Source organism: Botrytis deweyae, assembly GCF_014898535.1.
Source record: "Botrytis deweyae strain B1 chromosome Unknown BDEW_009, whole genome shotgun sequence".
Taxonomy (NCBI): domain Eukaryota; kingdom Fungi; phylum Ascomycota; class Leotiomycetes; order Helotiales; family Sclerotiniaceae; genus Botrytis; species Botrytis deweyae.
Genome location: NW_024066216.1, coordinates 99,131 through 122,770, shown reverse-complemented (window position 1 = coordinate 122,770; position 23,640 = coordinate 99,131). Strand labels below are relative to the sequence as shown.

Below are 23,640 nucleotides of genomic sequence, written 5' to 3'. Positions count from 1 at the left end.
CATACGAGATGTCCAAGATTAATCAATGCTATTGGTGCATTCTTTCTCCCCCTTGGTCGCAACGACGACTCGCCATCATTCACACATTCACAATCTTTGCATTTCATCAAAATATTGCTAGATTAATATCGACCTACACAATTACGATCGCTAGTTTTATATTTGCTACACCACATTCACTTGCTGCAGTTTTGAGATAGCTGATAACCATTCCATTGTGTTCGCGGGCATTCCTCGCGCCCAACAACATTCGACTTCCAACCTCCTCAGAATATCTCTAAGTACGTCGAACGACAACAATATAATTCACGATGGGCTTTGGGGACTTTTACTCGATCTGCGAACAAGCAGCGCTTCCATTATGTGCAGAGGTCGGAGCGATAACAACAATCGCGGGAAGTCATGGCATTGAGGCAAATTGTTATTCGCGCAATATTGAGTTGGCCAACACGATCATATTTCAAGGAGCCGCAAGCTTCGTACACATCCTCGCGTTAATTATGACGGTCATTATGATATTGCACGTTAGGAGTAAATTTACTGCTGTTGGTAGGTTAGGCCGGGGTGTATCTGAAGATCAAGAGTGAGTAAAATGATGGAGACTAATGCAACATTTTTCAGGCCGAAAAGAAATCACAACTTTCTTCTACATATATATGCTCCTCACATTCTTTACATTACTTCTTGATGCTGGTGTTATTCCACCTGGGACTGGACCTTACCCATACTTCTCGGCTGTACAAAATGGTCTCACATCTGCCCTTACTGTCTGTTTATTGATTAATGGATTTGTTGGATTCCAATTATATGAAGATGGAACACGAATTTCAGTTTGGCTCCTTCGCTCAATCAGTGCCGCCATGTTCATCCTTACGTTCCTCGTTTCCCTCGCTACCTATATGTCCTGGGCAGGACTTGGACCCACTCGAACTATTGGACTCTTCGTTGTGCTATACCTACTGTCTGCTATTGAGTTAGCTATCTACGGTGTTATGCAAGTAATTCTTGTTGTGAACACTCTCCAGGATCGTTGGCCATTGGGTGAACTCTCTTTTGCCTTTTTCTTCTTCGCCGCGGGACAAGTTGTTCTTTACGCTTTCAGTACCAGCATTTGCAATGCTATCAGCCACTATTTGGATGGATTATTCTTCGCTTCAATCGCCAATCTTCTCGCAGTGATGATGATTTACAAGGTCAGTCCTAGTTCTATATCTGAATTTTCTATTTTATACTGATTAACACTGTAAATAGTACTGGGACTCTATCACTAAAGAAGATCTTGAATTTTCAGTTGGTATCAAGCAGAACAACTGGGAAGTCAAGGACCTTCTCGAAGATGACCGAAGAACCACTGTGTATCAAGACATGGACTATCAACACAGTCCCGGTCACCAACCTCGAAACTCGAATTATGGCGGCTTTAACTACTGAAAAGCCATATTGTAAAGCTAGGAAGTAATCGAAAACCGAATGTAATGGTGGAAGTACAGATGGGGGGTGATATGGCATGAGATAAGAATACCAGGGCTCATATTGCATTTTATTGCATCACGCGAGCAGAAACTGAAAGGCTGGAGAGGTTTTGAAATTTGGGCGGGCGTTTAATTGGATTGGGCGTTTTTGTATGAATCCATGGGTCTCTTGTAGATAGCAAGGGCTGTTCTAATCGTCTTCTTGGTCAACAAAATGACATGGCATGTGAAATGAGGGGAAGGGGGCGGTTGTTAGTTTTGGGATTGAAGAGGAAGCGTTGTGGTTTTTGAAGAGATTGGGAGGAGAAGAAGTTGGATATGCTTTGGAGGGGGCAGGGGGAGATGTATATCGATTGGAAATGGGAGAGAATGGTAGCGACGAAACTGAGATAGGGTAGGGGGTAGGGAAGGGTCACGATAATAGCTTGTAAAGCGAAATACAAATATGATATATGAGTGTTGTCTGCGAATAATGTTCCCCATCTCATACAGTATGTCTCACTCTCTTTCTTTGTCTTTTCTTCTGGTGGTTCGATAATTGATATCATCCACGAACTGGTGACTCGAAAAGATCTATAACCTAAGTGGTTTGCGGGAATCTTTCCAGGTGATGCGTTTTTTCCCATACATATTAGAATGAATCCCGAGCCAAGGAAGGCTCTTTTCTTCACCTATAATAACTTCATTCAGATTCAAGTCGATACAGAACAACCCATTAATAAGAATGATTCTCAGATATGCATACATATATATACATATACACTAAATATTTCTCGCAATGATCTTCCCATCTATTTCACCCGCATCTCGCATCTCGCATCTCGCAACTCGGAATGGGGGGTACGAGTACTTAATGTAGGTATTTAGGTATGCAATATGTAATATGTGATATGTAATAGGTATGTGTAGATAGGTTTCTAGAAGGATATCTTCTTAGAGGGGTTGGAGGAGATGTGTTGTGTTGTATTGTATTGTAAGGTATTGTAAGGTATGGTGATGTAATATAATATGATATGAAGCGATATCTCACAATATAGATTGTTTGGGAGGGAGAGAAGGGAAGGGAAAGGAAAGGAAAGGAGGGGGAATGTTAGTGATTCTTTTCATGATTCTCGATTTTGGATGTGTTGGAGGGGTGTTTGTCGTATGGGGTGTGAGTGTGGAGGTGGAGGTGGTGTGTTTGGTATTGATATTGCGGTTCGCTAGGTATCTATTGACGTTGAGTCTGGGTAGTGGGATAGGATGGGGAGTTTGGGAAATGGATACGAAGACGGAAAATGAAGATGTGAAGAGTCGATTCTGATGCTCGCATAGTTGAAGTTAATGATTCTTTAGATGTTCATTCACTTCACTCCGAGGCCCACAGAGCGGGATTTGTACTGAGGTGCATGTACAGATGAAGTATGTATATTGATAATTGTCATAATATTCTTTCTTAAATATTTCTATACAAGTACTTGGCTAACTCCTCTCAACGCATTATATGCTCGCGTGCAAAAATTCAAAATAATTCTCATCCACCCAACCATACACAACTACTTATGTATTTGAAATTTGCCCACTCTAATGATATCCGTATCCCTATCCCTATGCACATACCCAAGTCTTCTTTTCTTGATTCTCTTTCTCCTCCCTTGCAAACAAAACCTACAACCTCGGTTCCACCATTCCTCTCCATCCAGCCTCCTGTGCAATCATCTCCGCTGCTCTCTCTCCAATTGCCAAAACTGTCAACATAGGATTGATAGTAGTCATCGTTGGGAAAACGCCGGCATCCGCCACTCTCACTCCCTTAAGTCCTCTGACCTTCAACTTCTCATCACACACACTCATCTTGTCCTGCTCACTGCCCATTTTGGTAGTTCCAGCTGGGTGATAAACGGTGTGAGCAACCTTTCTTCCATATTCGGAAAGTTGTTCATCAGTTTGAACTTCTGGGCCGGGTGCTACTTCACGGAGAAGCCAGTTTGAGAAAGGTGCCTTCTTTGCGATTTCACGTGCGGCCTTGAGACCGGCGACAATGGTGGCCGCATCGTAGCCTTCGGGATCGGTGAAGTAGCGGAAGTCGAGGGCGGGTTTTACAGAGGGATCGGAGGAGGTGAGGTAAATACGTCCTCGGGATCTGGGACGGGGGATGTTGGGGGTCATGCAGAATGCATTTAGAGGGGCGTCGTAGCCTAGACGAGCAGTGTTGAGACAGAAGGGGATTTGGTAGCAGTGCATCATGATGTCTGCAATGGTGCCATCTGGGAGAGCTTTAGGGTTGAGTTCTGGGTGAATGTGGTTTTTGGCGGCGTTGGGGAGTTCACGACGGAGGAAAATACCGGCGTCACTGTCCATGGTAGTTTGAGGTGGAACGGGGGCATTGAGTTCCCACATGATGATGGATTCGGGGTGGTCGATAAGATTCTCTCCTACACCTGGAAGGTCGTGTACGACGGGGATGTTAAGGTCTTTGAGTTGTTGGGCAGGGCCAACTCCAGAGAGGAGCATAAGACGACAGGTATCGACTGCGCCAGCACAGAGGATAGTTTCGGTCTTAGGGGAGACGGTGAGTTTCTCGCCGGATTTCAAGGTTACGTTTACGCTCTTGACAGTCTTGCTGGAGTCAAAGTTAAGTTTGCTGACCCAGGCATTGGTGAGGATAGTCAAGTTTGGTCGACTCTCGGCACCGCGGAGAATTGGGTGAATGTAAGCGACAGAAGCCGAACTTCTTCGTCCATCATCTGGGTTATATGATACTGAGAAGAAACCAACTCCTTGTTCGAGAGCACCCTTTTCACGAATCTCGTGGTTGAAATCATGGATGATGGGAATGTCCATGGCAGTAGAGCAAGATTGGACCCAATCCTTACAAATTTGATTTCTGTGGCGTGGATGAACAGGGTTAGTTTGGTTGCGGAGGTTATCAATGAGACGCATCATGGTCTTGAATCCCCATCCTTTACATCCCAAACTCTCCCAAATTTGACAATCATACTCGAATGGACGGAATGATATCAGAGTGTTGTGAGAGGAGCAACCTCCAAGAACCTTAGCACGTGAGTGTCTAATGTATGAATTTCCTATATTCTGTCAGCATCAACTTCCATTGCTCTGAGAAAAATCATAATCACCATTTGGTTGTTCCGTGGTTCCGTAGTCATAATCCAATTCTCCGCCAAGTAATGTAAGCCATTCTTTGAGTTTCAATACTTTGTCATTATTGAAATCACTTGGACCACCCTCGATCATAAGAATCTTCTTATTTGGTAAGTATTCGGAAAGTCTGCTAGCAATAACACATCCTGCCGTTCCACCTCCAACAATGACATAGTCAAAGTCGTTGACTTGAGATGGGGAGAGAAGATCGGTAGTCATTTTGAATACTTGGTCTGATAAGTTTTGAATATCCAAAAGGAAAGGATTCTATTATATTCAAAAGAAAAAGATCTAAATAAGAAACGATGAACGTATTTGTAATAGTAACGTGTAGAAGGTCGCCCTCAGGTGATTTCTATCTAGGGATTGAGATTGATGATATCCTAGTCGGGGAGGGGCTGGAAGTGGATTCCCAATCGAGGTTATTCGGTATAATCGTATAAGGCGGTATCGTAAGAGACTATGGACGATCGAAGACGGACCCCCTGGGGTTGACTATTGCCTGCCAGGTATGCAAAGATATAAAATATTAAAATGATAGATAAAAATTGCCAAGTAGGGAAAGAGGGCGCGTGGTCTTTTGGATGGTTTGACTTATGAAATGACGGTGAAGACGAATCCAGATGGAATTTGTTAGTGAGAGAGAACGGAGAAGAAAAAATATTTGTTAGTGAGAGAGAACGGAGAAGAAAAAATTAGTTAAAAAATGGAGAGAGAGAAAAAGATGTCTATCTAGCCTTAAGAAACTAACTTCCCTCCTAGTGAATGTTTAAGAAGTCCTTTACAAAGTCCCTGGTAGTTTTACCAAGTTATCAAGGATCTTCAGTCCAGTAATACTGTAGTAAAATTGACTTTTTGGTCAAGAAGAGAATGAATGAATCATGGTCATGCCATGCCTTTTTTGAATCATGTCGTAGTAATCGTACATGTAGATGATAGTTTGACTCTGTCAGTCAGTCGATCAGTTGAAGGAGATGCCAATGTGTTTAGGAAATCATATAAGGTTATCATTAATCATCACTTCGATACTCTTGCTAGAGGAGTATGGATAGCAGATACCTACTCTACCTACATAAACCATCTCGAACAATGAAATCATATACTGCACAAAGAAAAGTTTAATCTGAGGTATGAAGTCTGATGTCTGAAGTCTGATGGAAGTCAATGAATGGATGATTGAATGAATGAATGAATGAATATCGTAGTGTTCAAAGGAAAACTTTTTCCTGGTGCTCTGCTCTGATGTTGTTTGATGTATTGTGTATTAGACCAAATGAGGTTTAGATCTGGTCAGCTTTTCTGGGGGACTGAAACATGTTGACCAATAATGACTTGTATTGACACCCAGTTGTTACAATCTAAGTTAATGTAAAATGCCAAGCCGTTACTTTTAACCTGGTCAATCGTCGTCATTACCAAATGAAGTGAGGTTTTCCCTACATCCTTCCATCGTACATAATCTTTCCATCAGACTTCAAGCAGTCAAAACTTCATTCATCTAACTCTCCAGGTAAAGTCTTTCACTCGACGGAGTATACGATCCACTAGCTACCGTATCCCCCTCGTCTTGTCTTATCGATATCGATATCATTAGATATCGTATTCCCCCTTGACTTATCATCCATATCAATGCCATTCAACTTCCCATCTTGCTCCTCCTTATCATCATCTCCAAAGATTCACAAGCCCTCCCGCTATCTAGATCCATCGACCGAGTACGGAGCAAAGGTGGCTGGTCATCAATAACATATAATCGCCTCATCTGCATCTACAATCCCCCGAGAAGAAGGCGATTTCCCGTATCCAGTATTCCGCTCGGTATCTGACAAACGATTCTCTTTCTGGTCCGACATTCCGCCATATTTGACAATTTCCATCTTGGATATTTTTCATCGTATCCAATTTTTCCCACTCCACACTGGCCACGATTCCCAATTAGTATTGGTGTAGAGGTTTGAATCAAGTCCACGAGGTCCATTCCAGGAATTCACTTCTTAGCTACCGAAGAATACCGGTATCAAGGGTGTGCGCTCTCCTTTTGCCCCACTAAGGAAATTATTTGCTTCGAGACCCATTCTCTTCTTTACCTCATTGTGTAGTATCATCCTAAGGTTTTCATTGGTGAAAGAAGTGAGTGAGCATTGAAAGTCATTGAGTATCAGCAGAAGATTGATCATCAAAACTTATCCTCAAAATGTCTACATACGCAGAACAACAGCTTTACTATGATGGCAAAGTCCAACAAGCAACTTCAAAAGAAACATTCACAACAGTCAACCCCGCAACAGGAAAACCTTTAGCACAGGTACACAAGGCTTCTCCATCAGATATTGATTCCGCGATAGCTTCGGCACGCAAAGCATTCCCATCATGGTCCCAGACACCACCAATTGTCCGCTCCCGAATCCTTCTCAAAGCCGTTCAAATACTTCGCGAACGAAACGATGAAATTGCTAAGGTGGAAACACACGATACAGGCAAAGCTTATTCAGAAACCAGCGCAGTCGATGTTGTTACTGGAGCAGACGTGCTAGAATATTTCGCAAGCTTAGTCGCAAGTGGAGGAATGAATGGCGAAACTACACAATTAAGACCAGATGCATGGATATATACCAAAAAGGAAGCTTTGGGCGTGTGTGCCGGCATTGGAGCTTGGAACTATCCAATTCAAATCGCTTTGTGGAAATCTGCACCTTGCTTAGCAGCTGGAAACTGTATGGTCTATAAACCATCGGAAGTAACCCCATTACACGGCCAAATCCTCGCACAAGTTTATGCAGAAGCTGGATTACCACCGGGAGTCTTCAACATCATACATGGAGATGGATCAGTAGGAGGATACTTGACCACCCATCCAGGTATTGCCAAAGTAAGTTTCACAGGTCAAGTTTCAACTGGACAAAAGGTTGCTGCTTCAGCAGCTGGCGGCATGAAATATGTTACCATGGAGTTGGGCGGTAAAAGTCCTCTCATAATCCTCCCAGATACCGACCTTGAAAATGCTGTCGATGGAGCCATGATGGCCAACTTCTACTCGACCGGTCAAGTCTGCACAAATGGAACCCGAGTTTTCGTACACGAAAGTATGAAATCGGCATTCGAGAAACGTCTTGTCGAAAAGATGGAATACATTAGAGCTTTGGAACCAATGGATGCCAACAGCAATTTTGGTCCTCTCGTCTCAGAAATCCATCACAAGAAAGTGCTCAACTATATTCGACACGGAATTGAAAATGATAAAGCAAAACTCCTCTACGGTGGTCCCGAAAAACCAACCAATATTCCAAGTGGCCATGAATCAGGCTTCTGGGTTCGCCCTACAGTCTTCACAGACTGTACAGATGATATGCTTATTACCCGCGAAGAAATCTTCGGTCCAGTTCTCTGCATCCTCACATATTCTACCACAGAAGAAGTTATCCGTCGCGCCAACGATACCAAATTAGGATTGGCAGCTGGTGTCTTCGGCAAGAATATTAACGAATGTCATGAAGTGATCGGTCAAATTGAAGCTGGCATCACATGGATTAATTCATGGGGAGAGAGTCCCGCGGAGATGAGCGTAGGAGGTTGGAAAATGAGCGGAGTAGGTGTTGAGAATGGAAGGAGGGGATTAAATGCTTGGGTTAGAGAGAGGAGTACATTAGTGCAGAATGGAGGCGGAGAGGTGGGAACCGTTTTTTGTAAATTGTAAATTTGGAGTTGGTGGTGCTTAAATAGATAGATAGATATACCTGCATTTGAGGGAGTTGAGGAATTGAAAGTTGAGAAAGGGGGTTTGCTTCCCTCATGAATCCTAAAATCTAGATTATTGGTCCACATCAATGAACATAGCATAGACGTGTCTTGTGACACTGGTCACAGAGGTCACAGAAAACATATCATTCTGGTAGAATGAAAAGAACATTCAACATTCTGCCTGCTCGTCCGAGGTCAACCAGAGACGAAATCACATTTGGCAATGTCAATCTGCAAATTCAAGTATACATATCTCGGGACAAGGGCGAATAGTGAACATCACATAGCAGTACTTTGACCTTATGTCAAGGTCAAAGTTGTCAAAAGACAAAGGTATAAAAAAAAGAACTTTTTTTTTACATCTACTCAGACAGAACTGTTCTCTCTTTACTTCACCTTTTTTTTTCTTCATCTCCTTTTCAACCATTTTCTGCAACTTGTCATCAACTTTCTCCAGCCCTTTGAAATGGCAACATTCTTGCTAGTGCAAGATGATTGTTATCATGTAGCCCTCTGCATGAATATTGCCATTTTCGTACTCCAGGCCAAAATGGGTATCCAACATCGTCATAAATATTGAGGACAATATCTCCGTCATTCTCTCATCAACTCTCATGTGTGCAGTCTTACAAAATGATCCGCTGCGTTACCTTGAATGTCAATTTCTATGTTCGTACATCGTAAGCTCATAATATTCGTCATTCGTAGATACCAGGTATTCGTTATTCGTCAGGGGATTTTTTTCCGGGGTTTTAGCTTTTTGGAGTTTTTTTGGGGATGTTTTTTGTCGATGGGTGCGCTTCCGCTTGGTGATACACAAGGTAAAATTCTCTCAGAAGATACTGTTCATTATAGTCGTACAAATTTCTCTTGGCGGCTTTTGTTGTATTTCTGTACCTCTGCCGGGAAAAAATCAATGAAATGAATCGATCAAGCCGAAGTCATGACTGCAACGGGTGCGGCAAGTGCCAATCTTTGAGCTCTGATCTCGATTTCTGTGGTGGCATTAGTTGCTTGTCTTGAATATCAGAACCATCCCAGTGGATATGTGCTCACCTTCTCTCAATGTCGGATCGGAATCACCGTTCTCGTCATGGAAATCCTCGAGGGAGCCAAGGCGATCACTAGCAAGATAAATTAGCTAGAGGTCGCGAGGAAAGAACGATCGACGGTTTCATGGGGGACATACTCAGCACGAATTTCAGCATTGGGGTGCAACTTTTTATAGCAATGAACAAAATTATTAAGGTCACTTTCCTTGGCAATTACAATTCTCAACCTCGCGCTTTGGATCTCGACACGGTCATAACCTTCCTCGACTTCCGCCTTATACTCCTTCTTCGATCTCGGCCTATAAATCTCGATTCTGCAGTTGCCTGACTCTCTGTGGTAGAAGCCTCCAAGAATCCAAGAACCATCGACTACAAACGCGGGATACTTTGAGGATTTGTTATCACCGCCATCAAAGGGGTGTAAGACTCCCTTTTTCGCGAGCAACACTTGTAGGCTATAGTTATAACCGAATTGTCGCCCAGGATTAAGCCTGCCTTTCGTCCCAGCCCAGGTAACAGGGTAGGAGCGAGATGGGGCGCCAGCATCATAAGAAATATACTGGATAGGAATATAAAGAACGAAGTGTAGTTCAGCCTCTGCAATGCCAGTCTTGTTAGTAATAGCTGTTGGTCGAAACGGCTCTGGGCTGGAGGTTCTAGCGCCAGCGACTGCTCCTCGCGAGGAGCCTACATGACTATTTCTTGGAGTCAAGACCCTTGATTGCATTGCATCTACATTACTAGGTTGATGGACGAGACTTGATATGTGTGCTGGCTCTACATTCATAGATCGAGATACCCCGGTCACCTCTGAAGTTGACTCTTCCTTGATAGCCTGTTGCCGACCAAATTGGGGGGCTTGGCCAGTCCAGTTCCTACTCGCACCGCTGGCACTTGAAGGATTGGTTGCACTTGGGCGTACTTCTTGGACTCTATATGCTTCATCATGATTTTCCTGAATTTGAGTCGGGGCTCCAGTCCTCGAGATCTCTGTACTATCGTAAGGATAGCTCAAATTGGCGTCAGAGGCCTTTCGCTTTAAGGGAGCGGTCAGTTGTCCCTTGCGGTGATACGTGGGGTTTTTCTTTCTCATGCTCGAGACATCATCGGGAAGTTCAGCGTTCGACAGTGTCTTTTTGGGAGCGCTCATGAGAGGTCTACTGATTTGTGACGACGAGTAACCTTGACGTGCGATATGTTCAAAGGCAGGAGGGCAGCTGGGAACGTCCAATGTGGGGGTGTTGACCAAAGAGTTCAGCGCATGAGCTGGTTGAAGTCTAGCAGAAACTGAAATTGATGGTATAGAACCATTCTGAAGGATTGTTGCGTTCTCCCTGCCAAGGCTACTATATCGGCCTGCGGTATCCACAGAGGGAAACCAGGACTGAGCATGAGAACCATAAGGCTTGTCAGAGGCCATTCCCAGCGATTGTGTTGGAACATGAATGTCCAAAGGGTCTCGAAAATAGGATGCATCATTCATTGTAGGACTTGTTTCTCTCTTGATCGAGGTAGATGACAAGGCCTTAGTCTTCTGACGATTAATCGAGTGATCATCATTTGGAGATGGTCTGACCTGAAGGCTTGCAGCCATAGGAGAAGAAGTCCATGAAGCTCCCATCGGTGGAGGAACTCTGGGTTCAAAGTCTGGAGAATCCATGAAAAGTGGTTGATTATCATCTGGGCTAGCCACAATGGATTGATCCTGAATCACTCTCCCAGTTCGACTCACAGGCATCGTCAATTCACTAGCGGAACTAGTAGATGGGATATCGATGGCGGCGCCAGTGGCTGTGGCAGAGATCGCAAGACCAGAACCCAATGTGGAAATACTGTTTTCTTGTATCAAGCTCTTCGACATTCTCTGCAAGATTTCCTTGGCTCTTTCGCTGAACTCTTGACTTTGCAAAAGTCTCTTAGTATGCAATTCTTGAAGTTTCTTGAAAGATCTACCACTTTTCTTGAACAATTCTTTCTCCAAATCTTCTCGCTCCTTGGTACAATCTGCCTCCAGTGCTTGCAACTTTTGCAAATTTTTCTTGTAGGCGTTATCGATTTCCAAAAGCACATCTTCATGAAGAGTGGCCTTAGCACGACGTTTTCGATCTTCCAATTTTGCGACGGCGACATTGTATTCTTGTAGACTTGCTTGATCTGCTAAGTCATAGCTACTGCCTTTAGAATCTGTATCGCGCTCCATAAATTCTTGAAAGACAAGTTGTATCTCCCGATGGTAGGGCTCGGTTTTTTCCGCTGTGGGTTCGAGTTTTCTGGATTCGTCCATCTTGAAAAAGAAAGAGGAAAGAACAGGTGGGAGAAATTGAATTGCAATAATATCAGAAGCCACTGCAAAGTGTGTGCGCGTCTCGTTGTTATGGTAAAGAGCGCCTCGGCAATTGACAAATGCAAAGCCAGTGAGAATGCAATGGTGAAATGATGTACTTTAATTGAAAGAAGAAGGAAGAAATCCGTTTCCCAAAGGAAATGGAAAGAAATCCAAAAAGATTTAACTAATCGATCTTGAATTTTTGTGTGTTGTAAGGTTTTAGGAAAAGGTTGTTGTGGGAGATTTGTTTGTGGGAATATCATATGGGTAATATTTACGCGTGAAAATTGCCCTGAAATCTCTGTTACCATGGCATCATTTCAAATTCACCATCTCCTCCATCTGAATTTTTTAATTGGTCACCTGAAGCTCAAGATTGAGATGAATAGAAGTGAATTTTGGGAGACGGAAGTCTCTGATACAATGATGAATTTGCATTCGTTGAACTCCACTGCTCTGCCCATCATAGTCTTCTTGATATCCCGAACTTCATATCATCCCGGCTATTCGAGGAGATACCTAGGTAGATTTAGGAAGTTGAACATGCAATGGCTTTTGACTCGACCTCAAGTCTCCGAGTTGGCCATGGTTTCAACCATTATGTTCATCGTCAAGCTCTCTTAGAATACACAAACTAGAACCATAGCTGCAAGAAGTTCATTCACTTTGATCCACAACTCCGTGCCTTTTGTTCCTGTGCCACCTTCACCCCATAGTAGACGTTTCAAGAATATACTTTCCACATTGGATTCTCGTCTCTTACAGCTTCATCCTAACAACCTTGAACGGCAAGTCCTCTTCTGTGATCTCATCAAATCCAGCTGCCGGTACAATCTTTGCATTTCTACACCATCGCAGTCAGTAACCGTGTACCAATGAGAATGGAAAACTCACCCAACCACAAATCCCTTTCCCACCTCATAAGCCCTCGCCTTCCCTCTCCCCTTTGCCTCCTTCGTCAACTCCCTCAGTCTCACCTCAAACCCATCTTTATTTTCGGGCCTACGCTTATCATCTTTACTCTTACCCTTACCATCCTTGGCATCCTTACCTAGTATCCCTACCATATTCAAAGGTTCCAACAATCTCAGTTCGTGACTCCAAGCTGGTATTATCCTAGGCCAGATGATTGTTGCTTTGAGACTTTTAAGCGACTTCATGGATCCGATTATCATCCATGTACGTTCCCAACGGGGCACGTCGTTAGAGGAGGATTCGTTATATACTGTATGGATGGGAATGTTAGTGAGCTGTTGGGAATGAACAGATGTAAGGGCAGAAGGATGAGGAGGAATATTTGGGATAACGATGGGGTGAGAAGGAAAGGGGTTAGGGAGGTTGATATTTGAAGAGATCAGAAAGTGCGAAATCAAAGAATTGATTATGCTTACGAGATGATGTATCAAAGGAGAAATCGAGGGTTACGGAGGTTATGGAATCAAAGCGATGGGGAAGGATCTCGTTACTGAAAGAGATGAAGGATTCCATGCTGTCGAAGTTGAAGGTGTTGGTTGAGTAGAGAAGAGAGATTGCCTCAGAGTAACTATATTTGTTAGCTTCAAGTTTTGCCTCAATCTTTCAATGACACTCAGATATCTGATCGAAGTAGGAGAAGAGATGAAACTGAGAGACACAAGGTAAATGCGAGATAAATGTGAAATATAAACATACATCCGTCTACAAACCTGTAGCAGCTGAATCAAACTACCACTCCTCTCCCCAATTCTCTCATGCACCCCACTCCCGCCAAGTATCTTCACGCCCCTACATCCCGCAACGATACACGCATCCTCCTCTCTCGTCCCTACATCCGAGTCTTTTCTATCACATTTACAAACAACATGACTCAACTTATCCTTCCTTCTTATGATATGTAGCACCTTCCCTCCAAGCACCCACTTATAAATCTCCATCCTCACCTCCAACGGCAACATTCCAAAAAATATACTTCCCCCTTGACCAAAAAATTTCCTCTCCACATGCTCCACTTCATCCTTATCAACCTCAAACACCATCCCAAAAACGCCCAATCCATAACCCTCACTCGGCGTCAGTGGTCTCTCCTTTCTCTTCGTTCTCTCACTAACAGGCGCTGGAGGCACGTAAGATTTACTCGCCTTTCCCGTATACCTATGTTGTTCATACGGTCTCTTGACCGTCTTGTATGGTTTACTTGGTAAATGTTCCGAAGAACGAGAGCCTGGTAGTGCATCGAGAGCCTTTTGAATGAGATGAGCAGAAAGACGTCTTCGTTCCGGGCCCCAGAGATGGTTTCTAGACAGCGGAATGTGTTCGCTAGGTGTGGTTGACATATTGGTGTGTTTTCATATCATGTAGTTCTTGTGGTATGATACCTCTAAGAAGCCGACAAAAAGTCGCGAAGTGTGATTTAGTTACAGATGATAGTGGAAGACGTTGTACATATTTCATGTTTATAAGTCAGTGAGGTTGGTGCCAAGTAAGCCATCTCATTTTGTTCGTAGGATACTGGCAAATCGGCACCGGGTTTTTTGTTCTCACCGAAGGAACGAAGGAATGTCACCTTGCATGAACAAATCATTTTGTGATGTGCAGCCAGGGATTGGCGCATCATCATACTCATTTAGACTCATTGTCAGCTTGCACCCTGGACTTTATGAGTCGTATACTGCACAGATCTCTCTCCAGTATTATTCGCATGGTGGATAATGGTTGTCAATTTGCTTGGCATTTGTTTTCTTTGAAATATGACAGAAAATTCACCAACAGCAAGCTGACATAGTGGACCTTGGGATAGGACAAGCTCGAGACTCGATAGAAAAAAGTGAGCACAAGATGCCAATCACGTGATCGTAAGACACCATAATTCGCAGGCGTAGTGGTGGAATTCTAGTTTTGGGTGTATGTTAGAGGCAGAACATCTACTAGGGGTATTATGAAGGATTGGTACCACAAAGACAAGAAACCCTCGAGCCGAGCTGCGCCGCTCAGGAGGAGAGAGTGAAGGCTGAAAGGCTTCGATCAAGAATAGTGAAAATATCAATATATAGGTGTTGGATATCTAAATTCGCTCAAAAACAATACTCTTCCACATGCAAGAAAATTCCATTTGCCCCCGTTCCTTTATGCACCGCTCTCTCATCACTCAACTTGGCTGTTGAATTCCTAACCTTAGCCACCAAACTCTTTCCACCACAGACTGTTATGGCAGTTTCTCCTCCCGTGATTTCTATTGGCCCTCTGATAAATTGACTAATATCTGGTCTTCCATTCAAATATATTATATCTCTCACTCCCCTCCGTGATTTCTCGCTTGATTTCGCCTCCGGTTTTTTGGCACAGCAACAACCACCGCCAGGTTGAGGAGAATCTCCAGAGACGCGAGATATTTGTTGGGTGGTGACGAGGGATTCTGTTTTATCTGGATTCTTTTCATCGTTATATGATTGACGCTTGGAACTTCGAATGGAGATTTCGTCGTTTGCCGTCCCACTGGATCGCGGATTGCAGCAGCATCCTCCTGCCTCTGATGATGAGCTAGATGCAATGGATTTCATCTTTGAATCTTCTTCTTTATCCTCCTCACTTGATTGATACCCTGCTCTTCCTTCTTCAGCTTTTGAGCTAGTCATTGATGCTCCATCGTTGCCGGTGACGGCAATTTTCACAATTAATTGAATACCCTTCTTGTCCGCAAGAGCAAGCGCGCTTCCTAACCGTTTCGTATAAAAGTCGATGTGGCTACGCTCGCGGACCACAAGAAGGAACTGAATTCGCTGCACACATGTTGGTGTGGGATTATGGAGGATTGATTCGAGGATGGGGAGGGTGTAAGATGCACCAGTAGAAGCGGAGATTAGAAGAATAGTCTCATAAGAGCTCCAGTTCTGCAAGTGAGATTAGTAGGGAATCATTAGATTTTCGAGGAAGAAGAGAATGAACATACTGGAGGTACACCGTAAGGGCCAGAAACAAATGCGGTCAAAATAGCAGTCTTGTCGAGACTCTGCATTTTCGATGCGTAATTGTGTATTCTTCTCGAGAATCCCTTCTGAGCCCGGATCGCAAGTTGGATCTCATTACAATGACACTTATTCGATGTCTGATACGGACTCGCGATAGTAAAGGGATGAGTCTCAAGTGGACCGAGCCTCGGAAGCCACAGATACATATGTTGACCTGCTTTCCATGTGAATGGTGCGTCCTTGATACTGATTATGGTTATATCATCACTCAAAGCTTGTAACTCCGCTTGATGGCCAACTCTTTGCATTCCTCTGCAAGCTGCTCCGACAACCTTCCCTCTGAAATTCCTGACAACAAGTAGGATACCTCTCAAAACCCAGTCAAATGACATGGCCGCCACAGCAAACCATACGTTATACCTAGCATACTCAGGTACGTGTATGTACAACAGCCACAAAAATACTGCCGCGCAAGCAATATGTTGCAACACGAAGACTTCATAAGCCATCCTTCTCAAAGGACTCAAGGAGCTTAAGAAGGTCCAAAGCAGTATACCCCATGCGCCCATTCCATACTTTACCATTGGCATAAGTTTAAGCTCAAAGGAGACAAAGTCTGCTCGGACCCATTCCTGAAAGAAGAAGGCACCATGAACCGTGACAGTAAGAAGTAAGGTCCTCGAAACCCAACGATGAAACCAGTTCAATCTTTCATGAGAACTTCCAATCAAGGCTCCAATGATGTTCGACTTGGAAGAAAGTAAGTAGATAAGCGGAACTTGCGTAACTGAGATCCAAGCGCCCCGAAATCCAATGCGTTCATAGTAGTAGGCATCTTTTATTGTGACGTCGTATGTCATCATGAAGATCAAGATTGCCCAGTAGCAAAGAAGAAGAATAGTGCGGCCTGACGAGGGAGGAGATAACCATGAGAGATAAGGAGTTGAAATATGAATTTGAGGATATGATGATTCTCGAAAAATGGCTGTAGCTGTTGCGTATATCTCTTGGATTTGGTTACTCGGTTTGGTGGGATATTTTAGAGAAACTATTTTGCTTCTCCGAAGTCTGTTGGGATATGTTAGCGATCTGTAATCTCTCCAGGTCATTGTTGTTGCTCTTGTTCATCTCTGGAACGTTTTCCAAAGCGCTTTCATGATTCCCTTCGGCGCGAGGTCGTTTGGGATGTGGATACTCTATATTCCTCTGAATGCCCACATCCCTCCCATCACAACGGAAGAAGATGACCGGTTCATCCCATAGCTTGAGTTTCCAAACAATGGATACCCGCAATGATTTTGTCAAATCACCAATAACGAACTTCTCCCACAACTCCAAAGAAGAAGAAGAAAATCCACTAACCTATCCCAATCTCTCCACCTCTCAAACCCCCTACACAGCAACACCGCACCCACAAACCCGGCAATAATATACCAATATCCCAACGCCAACTTCTGATTATAAGGTCTGAACATCATATTCGAACCCATATCCATCCCACCACTCATCCCACTCATAAGTGCGTCCATCTTGTCCTAGATATATCGGCCTTCACCAGAAAATTCGTAAGTCGTAATCGTCTTATCTTCCTCTCCTTCTTCAACGTCGCAGCCTTCCCGGCGTCCGAACCAGCGGAAATATTCTCCTTGAAGAAAGTCGGCCTCTCCCCTTTCCAAATGATGAGGCAAGACGAGAATATGTTGATGAATGATTTCCCCACTTATCGTAATCGAATGTTGAAAGCCCGGATCACTTCAGTAAATTTCGATGTTCCCGCCAACCTTTTTCGCTATCAGCCAATCCTGGGTGTTGTATTTCTGCTCTTCTTTCTTTGATCGATAAGAAGTCTCGTTTGTGGAATTACAATGCAACTATGCACAAAAGTCACCAAACTTTCCTTCCCTCACTTCCGGTATCAATTAATCACAATCAACCCCAATTCCTCAAGATCAAATCGTAATTAAATATACTAAAAGAGAAAATCCAGTCACTCTTTCACCGTCATTCAAAATCAAGAACCAAAATCCAAAATCCAAATCGAATGATAAGTTTAAGCATTTACTACCTAATTATCAACAGAGGACCAAAACATGTGTATGCCAAGCGACTAAACTCGGCTATGATCCCTGCCAAGTGGCTTGAAATGTGCTCAATTGCGCTCGTTTACCGTATCTTGCTCATGGAAGAAGGGACGGACCACTTTGGATTCTGTCGATGGAGTGTATGAGGAAGGAACCAGAAAACTTGCTCAACCAATGATATCTGCATATGGGATGGGATATTGGGATATTGAAACCTTTCCGAGGTTGTGACTCGTGAGATGTAATTTTATGGAGGGAGACGGAATTGTGAAATGGAGGATGAGTGAGGATGAATGAGGATGGGAAGGAGGGCTCGAGGAGGGGCATAAATATCGTGAGTTAACGATAGTCACGATAAGGTTTACTCATTCGGACACGGGTAAGTCATATACTACTGGGACAATTAACCATTGATTCATTGTTGAGCAGCATAGCTTGAGTGAGCCGTGAGCAGTGAGCATGGACAATGAGCAAGATACGATACTAGACTAGCTCACTAGGTAGTAGGTACCCATCTCGAGACTGTGTAACTCTGTCTGGAATAATCTATTTCTTTAGTGTCTCTGACTCTCTGATGTCTGATGTCTGATGTCTGATGCACATAATCCCTACTGGCCCGAACACGTAAAGGAACATCAGAAACCATCCGAAACATTAGAAGAATTAGGAAGGAACTACGACTAGGTACCCGGAGAAATCTTTCCATCCGGAATTCGAATGGTGGCATACCTAGTACTCACGGGTAGATAGATACGATACTACTACTGCAGATACTTTTTAGCCACATACCGTACACGATCCATGAATATGTCTCTTGCCTCTTCTTGGCAAGGGGTCCATTCAAAAATCAAAAAAATAAGGATGAGCAAGATATTCCTTTGGCATGGCCCAAGCATGGTCCTCTTACAAACATAATGGCTCGATACGGAATTTGAGCACTTTTTCTTGATATCCAGCAGGGTACTCGAGAGAAGATTAAATAACTTGCTCACCCCCAGGAATTTGGTCAATTTGTAAATTAAGCTTTCACTTTGTATCTTTCTTGGAGCCTCAAAGAATTTCATCTCTTACTTCTACTTCCTGCGAATAATCCCCAGTCCTCCAATATCAACAAAGAGATCTTTCACACAATGGCACGTCTAACAGCTCTTCTCGGTCTTGCTACCGTTGTCTCCCAATGCTCTGCGCATTTTCTCTTGAACTACCCTCCAACCTGTAAGCTTCCCAAGCTTGAACATTGACTTCACAAGAGAAAGAGAAAGAGAAAGCTAACATTTCTTCAGATGGTTTCGACGATGATGCAGAAGGAAGTGCGCCTTGTGGTGGCTTTACCGTGGGTTTTGACAATAATGTTACCGACTTCCACGTAGATGGAGACTCAATTGCAATGTTAGTCGCTCACTCTCGAACAATTGCGTACCATGCATCTGTACCAAGAACAATTTTAACATATAACTGAAAATAGGACCTCTACCCATCCAACTACAACATGGTTGTTCAGAGCTATGCTTGGAAATGATACTGCTGCAGCCAATTGGACAAACCTTATCCCATCTGTCCAACAAACTGGTCTCGGTGCTTTCTGCGAACCAACAATCACTGTCCCATCCACATTTGCGGGAAGCCAAGGTGTCATAAATGTTGTTGCTGATGGTCCAGATGGTATGCGCACTTCTCTAGCCAATCCCCAGCTCTCTAATCTCTTTCATAAACTAACTGTATTTCTTTCTCCAGGACTCCTCTACCAATGCGCCGCCGTATCTTTCGTTACCGGATCGGCAACCGCTGCCCCTACTTCATGCAAGAACGCAACCGGTGTATCAGCAAGCTTTGCTGCTGATGCAGCCCTTTCCAGCCTCCCAGCTTCCGCGACTGCAACCGCCTCCGCGAGTGGAACCTCCGGCACAGCTGCTGCCACCAGTTCTAGCGCGGCTGGAGCTCTGGCTGTCGCACCTGTCGCCTATGGTGCTATGGGATCCTTAATGTGGGTTGGAAGTATCGGTGTTGCAAGCTTCGCTGCTTTCTTGTTGTAAATTATGGATGAGATATGATATGAATAACGAATGAACAAATGCGAAATACGCTATAAATAGGATTATATTCCGGAATAATCGAAATCAAAAGAATTAATTAAAAATTACTTGGCCGTCTTCAACTTGTAAATTTGGGCTCAAAGCTCACTGTCCAAACGAATTTTTTACTCACCTACGTGCAATAATGAATACCCATGAAGATGACAATCCCGCTTGCAAAATCGCGAACAACAATGACACTTGAAACCTTAGACTGGAATTAGTCCTCATTGTATATACAAAGATCACACTACTCGGTCTCGTTTTGAATAAATGCCGACCTCAAATTTAGACGAATTCTTTACTCAAATTTGTGATTATTTAGTATTTTCAAAATTCAATATCAAAAGAATTAATATAGATATTTTAAGTCGGGTACCCTACTTTCGGGCCACCCCCCTTTTGGGCCACTTTTTATACCCAAAATACACCAAAAATGGAATTTATAACTTTTTTATTTATGGATAGAATTTAATGAAAATTTGTATATATATAATTTAGATCGATTGAAGCTTAATCTGAAATTTTCAGATTTTCAGGATTTTTCTGTATTGAGATATAGAGCTTCAAAAAATCGATTTTCAAATTTGTATAGGAATTATATACAAATTTGAAAATTTTATAAAATCTTTAATAACTTTTTGATAAAAATTGCTAAAAATAAACTATAAAATTTTATCATAAATTTACAATATACTTTATCTAAGAGATTCGGAAAAAATAGAAAATCTCTTATAAATAAATATTTATAAAGATACCCTCAAAATAACAAGGATTATTTATACTACTCTAAACTCACCGTATACTATATCTCTATATCTGCTAATTTTTTCGAATTTTTTTTTGAATCTCTATATAAATTCAAGTTTAAAGATCTCAAAAATATATATGGTTTTCTTTTAATAATTATTATTAAAAAGTTATTAAAGATTTTATAAAATTTCTAAATTTGTATATGATTCCTATACAAATTAAAAAATTGATATTTTGAAGCTCTAGATCTCGATATAGAAAAATCCTAAAAATCTGAAAATTTCAGAATAGGCTTAAATCGATCTAAATTATATATATATGAATTTTTAATAAATCATATTGTATATTGATAGAAATATTAATAGACCTAAAAAGTGATTTTTGGTGTGAAAGGGTGGCCCAAAACAGGGGTGGCCCGAAAGTAAGGTACCCGACTTATTGAATCTTTTTTTAATAAAAACAAAATTTATTAATATATTTTATGTTAAAACTTGAGATTTTTAAATAAAATATTGAAGAAATAATAATCAAAAGAAATCAGATTCGAAAAGTAATATTTTAGGTCTTAATTTTAAGAAATTAAAGCCTGAAAATTAGCGAGTTTTGTTTTTATATTATTAATTCTTTTATTTTTTAAATAATTCAAAATTGAAATAAAATTACTTTATTTTTGAAAATATATATATAAAATTTGATTAAATATCTAACTAATTATAAAATCTTATTTCTTTATTCTTTTTATTTAAATTGATATGGAGTTTTGAAACAAGTGACTTTTAATGGTTTTTGATATGATGTACACTAGCTCAATTGAGGTCGGCATTCATTCAAAACGAGACCGAGTATAGACCGTGAGAGTTTTGATGCATTAATCATGACAGGCCAAGGAAGATATCCGAATAAACACGGTATGTGTTCATAGAATGTGCACAAAATAAGCTTAGCGGCTCATGCCAATATATTTGATCTCAAAAGCTTCATCAATGGTGCCGCCAGATCGCCATTTTTCCGACTATCACGGATGTAAACACCCTTCAACCCCGCAATAGGTGGGATAATGATGTAATCTAGTGACAGTGCACAACAAAGTCGAGTCATGATACATCGGGAACATATATTGCATGAGCTTTATTTCATTCTGGAAAGGTAGTGGAGTCTTTCTATATCGCTCTGGTAATCTGTCTATTTGCCGTCCATGTACCCTTCATCCAACAACGCCGGCTCTCTCGTTTTCGTTCAAATTCAAACTCCAAACATATTGCTATTATCGTAATTCGTGCTCGATCTTAGTGGAACGTTCTCTTGTGATTGTAGGGCGTTCTCTTGTATTTTTAGAAGGCTCTCTTGTGATTGAGGGGCGTTCTCTTGTACTTGTAGAGTGTTCTTTTGTGCTTATAGAACGTTCTCTTGTGGGTGTAGGGCGTTCTCTTGTACTTGTAGAGCGTTCTCGTGTGCTTATAGAACGCTCTCTTGTGGGTGTCGAACGTTCTCGTGTGCTTATAGAACGCTCTCTTGTGGGTGTAGAGCCTTCTCTTGTGCTCGTAGAGCGTTCTCTTGTACTTGATTCGTACCACTCATTAGTCGACCACTCCACTATCAGTTTCTTTGCATCCTCAGATAAAGTATAATATCCTGGATTGTCTTTTGGAAAGAACATAGCTGGGAAATTATTAGCCCCCAAAACTTCAAATCTTCGTGGAAACTTACTCATATGCGCACTTGTCTCATCAGCGGCCTTGTCATTGATCGCCTCTCGAAAGAAATCCTTGGCGCTAGTTTTCGGTAGGTTGCAAAATGTCCTCTGGTTTCCAATCACACTCCCCACCAAGCTCCCATCAGCTTTACTCACTGCCTCTTTGCCCAACCTTGTATACAAATTTGCCCAACCGACCTCTAATTCCTTCTGTAAAGTAACCATCCCAGTTACCCTCTTCTTCAATTCTTCACCCTTCATTAGGCATCCCACGAACTCAAGATGTGATCCTACCCATGACCACCCTTCCTGAATCTGATCCTTTTTGAAGTACGCAGCTGCACCTCCAGCAGCAATAGCGCCTGCTGCTCCAGCATACATTGCCAACGTTCCCCATTTCTTCCAGGCAGGTGCTTCTTGGGGCGGTGGTGCTGGTAATGCCGCAACTGGTTTCTTTTCCTCTACCGTTTTGTCTACCTCCTTATCGCCCCATAGTGCACCTGCCAGACTACTCACTTGCGCGAAAGCCGATGTAGCTGCATTGTAATGACCTTCAGCACCGTGCGCAACTACACCTGGCGATATGCCCAAGTAAGGAGTATCGAATGCAAGAACGCCCTGAATATATGGGAACATGAAAGCATTTATTGCATCTGTAGTTTCTTTCGAATCTATCACCTTATCTGATGTGATTGCCAGTGCTGTGTCAGCAGCGACGATTCCTCCCATGGAATGACCAATAAGTATCGTGCGGACAGAAGGGTCGACGGTTGGAGAAGGTGTTCCATTTTGGACTTCGATATCGATTACCTTTTCTTGAAGCCTGTGCAAAATCTATTAGCTTTAGGTTTCAATACTAATTCAAGGGGTGACAATACCAATCTCTGAACCTGCTCACACATTCTCCCAGATCTCCTCGAGTTTCGTATTGCGGATATGTGATCGCGCGAACCTTAACTTTTGGGAGGCCATGGCTTACGAGAGCTTGAAGATGTTCAGGAAAGGATCCAAAAGTATCATCTCCTCCTTTAAAGCTGGCTCGAGGATTAGTCTGTGCGATATTAAAAAGAGTGTCAGCATATCTTTCTTACCCGTGAATAAAGCAAAGAAGTATAGTCTTCTTCATATTTGGTCATTGTTGAAGTTGTTGAAGTTGTTCTCACGGAGAACAACTTTGGATTGTAAGAGCGGGTGGTGGGTGTTAATGCAAACTCGCAATGTGACAGGTCGACAGCGAGCAAGCGGCGGGGCGGGGGTTACAGTATGCATAATCACGGATCATCTACCAAACAGAGCGGAGAGAGAGCCTCAAGATCCGCCACGTCATATTTCACACTTCACAACACTTTGTGATACTACCTAGGTACA

General features: G+C 42.6%; 8 protein-coding genes across 8 annotated transcripts; 3 read left to right on the top strand and 5 right to left on the bottom strand.

Annotated features, from left to right (window-relative positions):
• Positions 1 to 311: 311 nt before the first annotated feature.
• On the top strand, positions 312 to 1,431 carry EAE98_004688 (uncharacterized protein; the record flags this gene model as incomplete). Its single annotated transcript, XM_038952308.1, has 3 exons — positions 312 to 549; positions 622 to 1,193; positions 1,252 to 1,431. The coding sequence occupies 3 exons, from the start codon at positions 312 to 314 to the stop codon at positions 1,429 to 1,431; spliced, it is 990 nt and encodes a 329-aa protein (XP_038810958.1).
• Positions 1,432 to 3,119: 1,688 nt separating this feature from the next.
• Positions 3,120 to 4,832, bottom strand: EAE98_004687 (uncharacterized protein; the record flags this gene model as incomplete). The annotated part of the gene is made up of 2 exons (XM_038952307.1): positions 3,120 to 4,537; positions 4,589 to 4,832. 2 exons carry the CDS (start codon positions 4,830 to 4,832, stop codon positions 3,120 to 3,122), a joined length of 1,662 nt encoding a protein of 553 aa, XP_038810957.1.
• A 1,975-nt stretch (positions 4,833 to 6,807) lies between these two features.
• On the top strand, positions 6,808 to 8,307 carry EAE98_004686 (uncharacterized protein; the record flags this gene model as incomplete). Its single annotated transcript, XM_038952306.1, has 1 exon — positions 6,808 to 8,307. The coding sequence occupies one exon, from the start codon at positions 6,808 to 6,810 to the stop codon at positions 8,305 to 8,307; it is 1,500 nt and encodes a 499-aa protein (XP_038810956.1).
• A 974-nt stretch (positions 8,308 to 9,281) lies between these two features.
• On the bottom strand, positions 9,282 to 11,687 carry EAE98_004685 (uncharacterized protein; the record flags this gene model as incomplete). The annotated part of the gene is made up of 3 exons (XM_038952305.1): positions 9,282 to 9,346; positions 9,408 to 9,475; positions 9,541 to 11,687. 3 exons carry the CDS (start codon positions 11,685 to 11,687, stop codon positions 9,282 to 9,284), a joined length of 2,280 nt encoding a protein of 759 aa, XP_038810955.1.
• Positions 11,688 to 12,173: 486 nt separating this feature from the next.
• Positions 12,174 to 14,242, bottom strand: EAE98_004684 (uncharacterized protein). The gene is made up of 4 exons (XM_038952304.1): positions 13,401 to 14,242; positions 13,121 to 13,272; positions 12,624 to 12,954; positions 12,174 to 12,573 (listed from the first exon to the last, which is right to left on the bottom strand). The coding sequence occupies exons 1-4, from the start codon at positions 14,039 to 14,041 to the stop codon at positions 12,489 to 12,491; spliced, it is 1,209 nt and encodes a 402-aa protein (XP_038810954.1). The 5' UTR covers positions 14,042 to 14,242; the 3' UTR covers positions 12,174 to 12,488.
• A 153-nt stretch (positions 14,243 to 14,395) lies between these two features.
• EAE98_004683 (uncharacterized protein) lies at positions 14,396 to 17,664 on the bottom strand. The gene is made up of 4 exons (XM_038952303.1): positions 17,036 to 17,664; positions 15,655 to 16,741; positions 14,659 to 15,595; positions 14,396 to 14,597 (listed from the first exon to the last, which is right to left on the bottom strand). Exons 1-3 carry the CDS (start codon positions 17,200 to 17,202, stop codon positions 14,780 to 14,782), a joined length of 2,070 nt encoding a protein of 689 aa, XP_038810953.1. The 5' UTR covers positions 17,203 to 17,664; the 3' UTR covers positions 14,396 to 14,597; positions 14,659 to 14,779.
• A 1,220-nt stretch (positions 17,665 to 18,884) lies between these two features.
• Positions 18,885 to 19,787, top strand: EAE98_004682 (uncharacterized protein; the record flags this gene model as incomplete). The annotated part of the gene is made up of 4 exons (XM_038952302.1): positions 18,885 to 18,969; positions 19,038 to 19,143; positions 19,220 to 19,416; positions 19,489 to 19,787. The coding sequence occupies 4 exons, from the start codon at positions 18,885 to 18,887 to the stop codon at positions 19,785 to 19,787; spliced, it is 687 nt and encodes a 228-aa protein (XP_038810952.1).
• A 2,056-nt stretch (positions 19,788 to 21,843) lies between these two features.
• EAE98_004681 (uncharacterized protein) lies at positions 21,844 to 23,398 on the bottom strand (the record flags this gene model as incomplete). Its single annotated transcript, XM_038952301.1, has 4 exons — positions 21,844 to 22,238; positions 22,287 to 23,095; positions 23,151 to 23,306; positions 23,364 to 23,398. The coding sequence occupies 4 exons, from the start codon at positions 23,396 to 23,398 to the stop codon at positions 21,844 to 21,846; spliced, it is 1,395 nt and encodes a 464-aa protein (XP_038810951.1).
• Between the last annotated feature and the right edge of the window lie 242 nt (positions 23,399 to 23,640).

Excerpts from the sequence above, each read along its gene's own strand:
- EAE98_004684 (XM_038952304.1), bottom strand. The coding sequence starts at position 14,041 with ATGTCAACCACACCTAGCGAACACATTCCGCTGTCTAGAAACCATCTC. Across the intron at positions 13,273-13,400 it reads CTACAGGTTTGTAGACGGAT|TTACTCTGAGGCAATCTCTC; the intron begins GTATGTTTATAT and ends TAACAAATATAG. Across the intron at positions 12,574-12,623 it reads GGAAAGGGATTTGTGGTTGG|AAATGCAAAGATTGTACCGG; the intron begins GTGAGTTTTCCA and ends GCGATGGTGTAG.
- EAE98_004683 (XM_038952303.1), bottom strand. The coding sequence starts at position 17,202 with ATGGACGCACTTATGAGTGGGATGAGTGGTGGGATGGATATGGGTTCG. Across the intron at positions 16,742-17,035 it reads AGGTGGAGAGATTGGGATAG|ACTTCGGAGAAGCAAAATAG; the intron begins GTTAGTGGATTT and ends ATATCCCAACAG. Across the intron at positions 15,596-15,654 it reads GCCCTTACGGTGTACCTCCA|AACTGGAGCTCTTATGAGAC; the intron begins GTATGTTCATTC and ends TCTCACTTGCAG.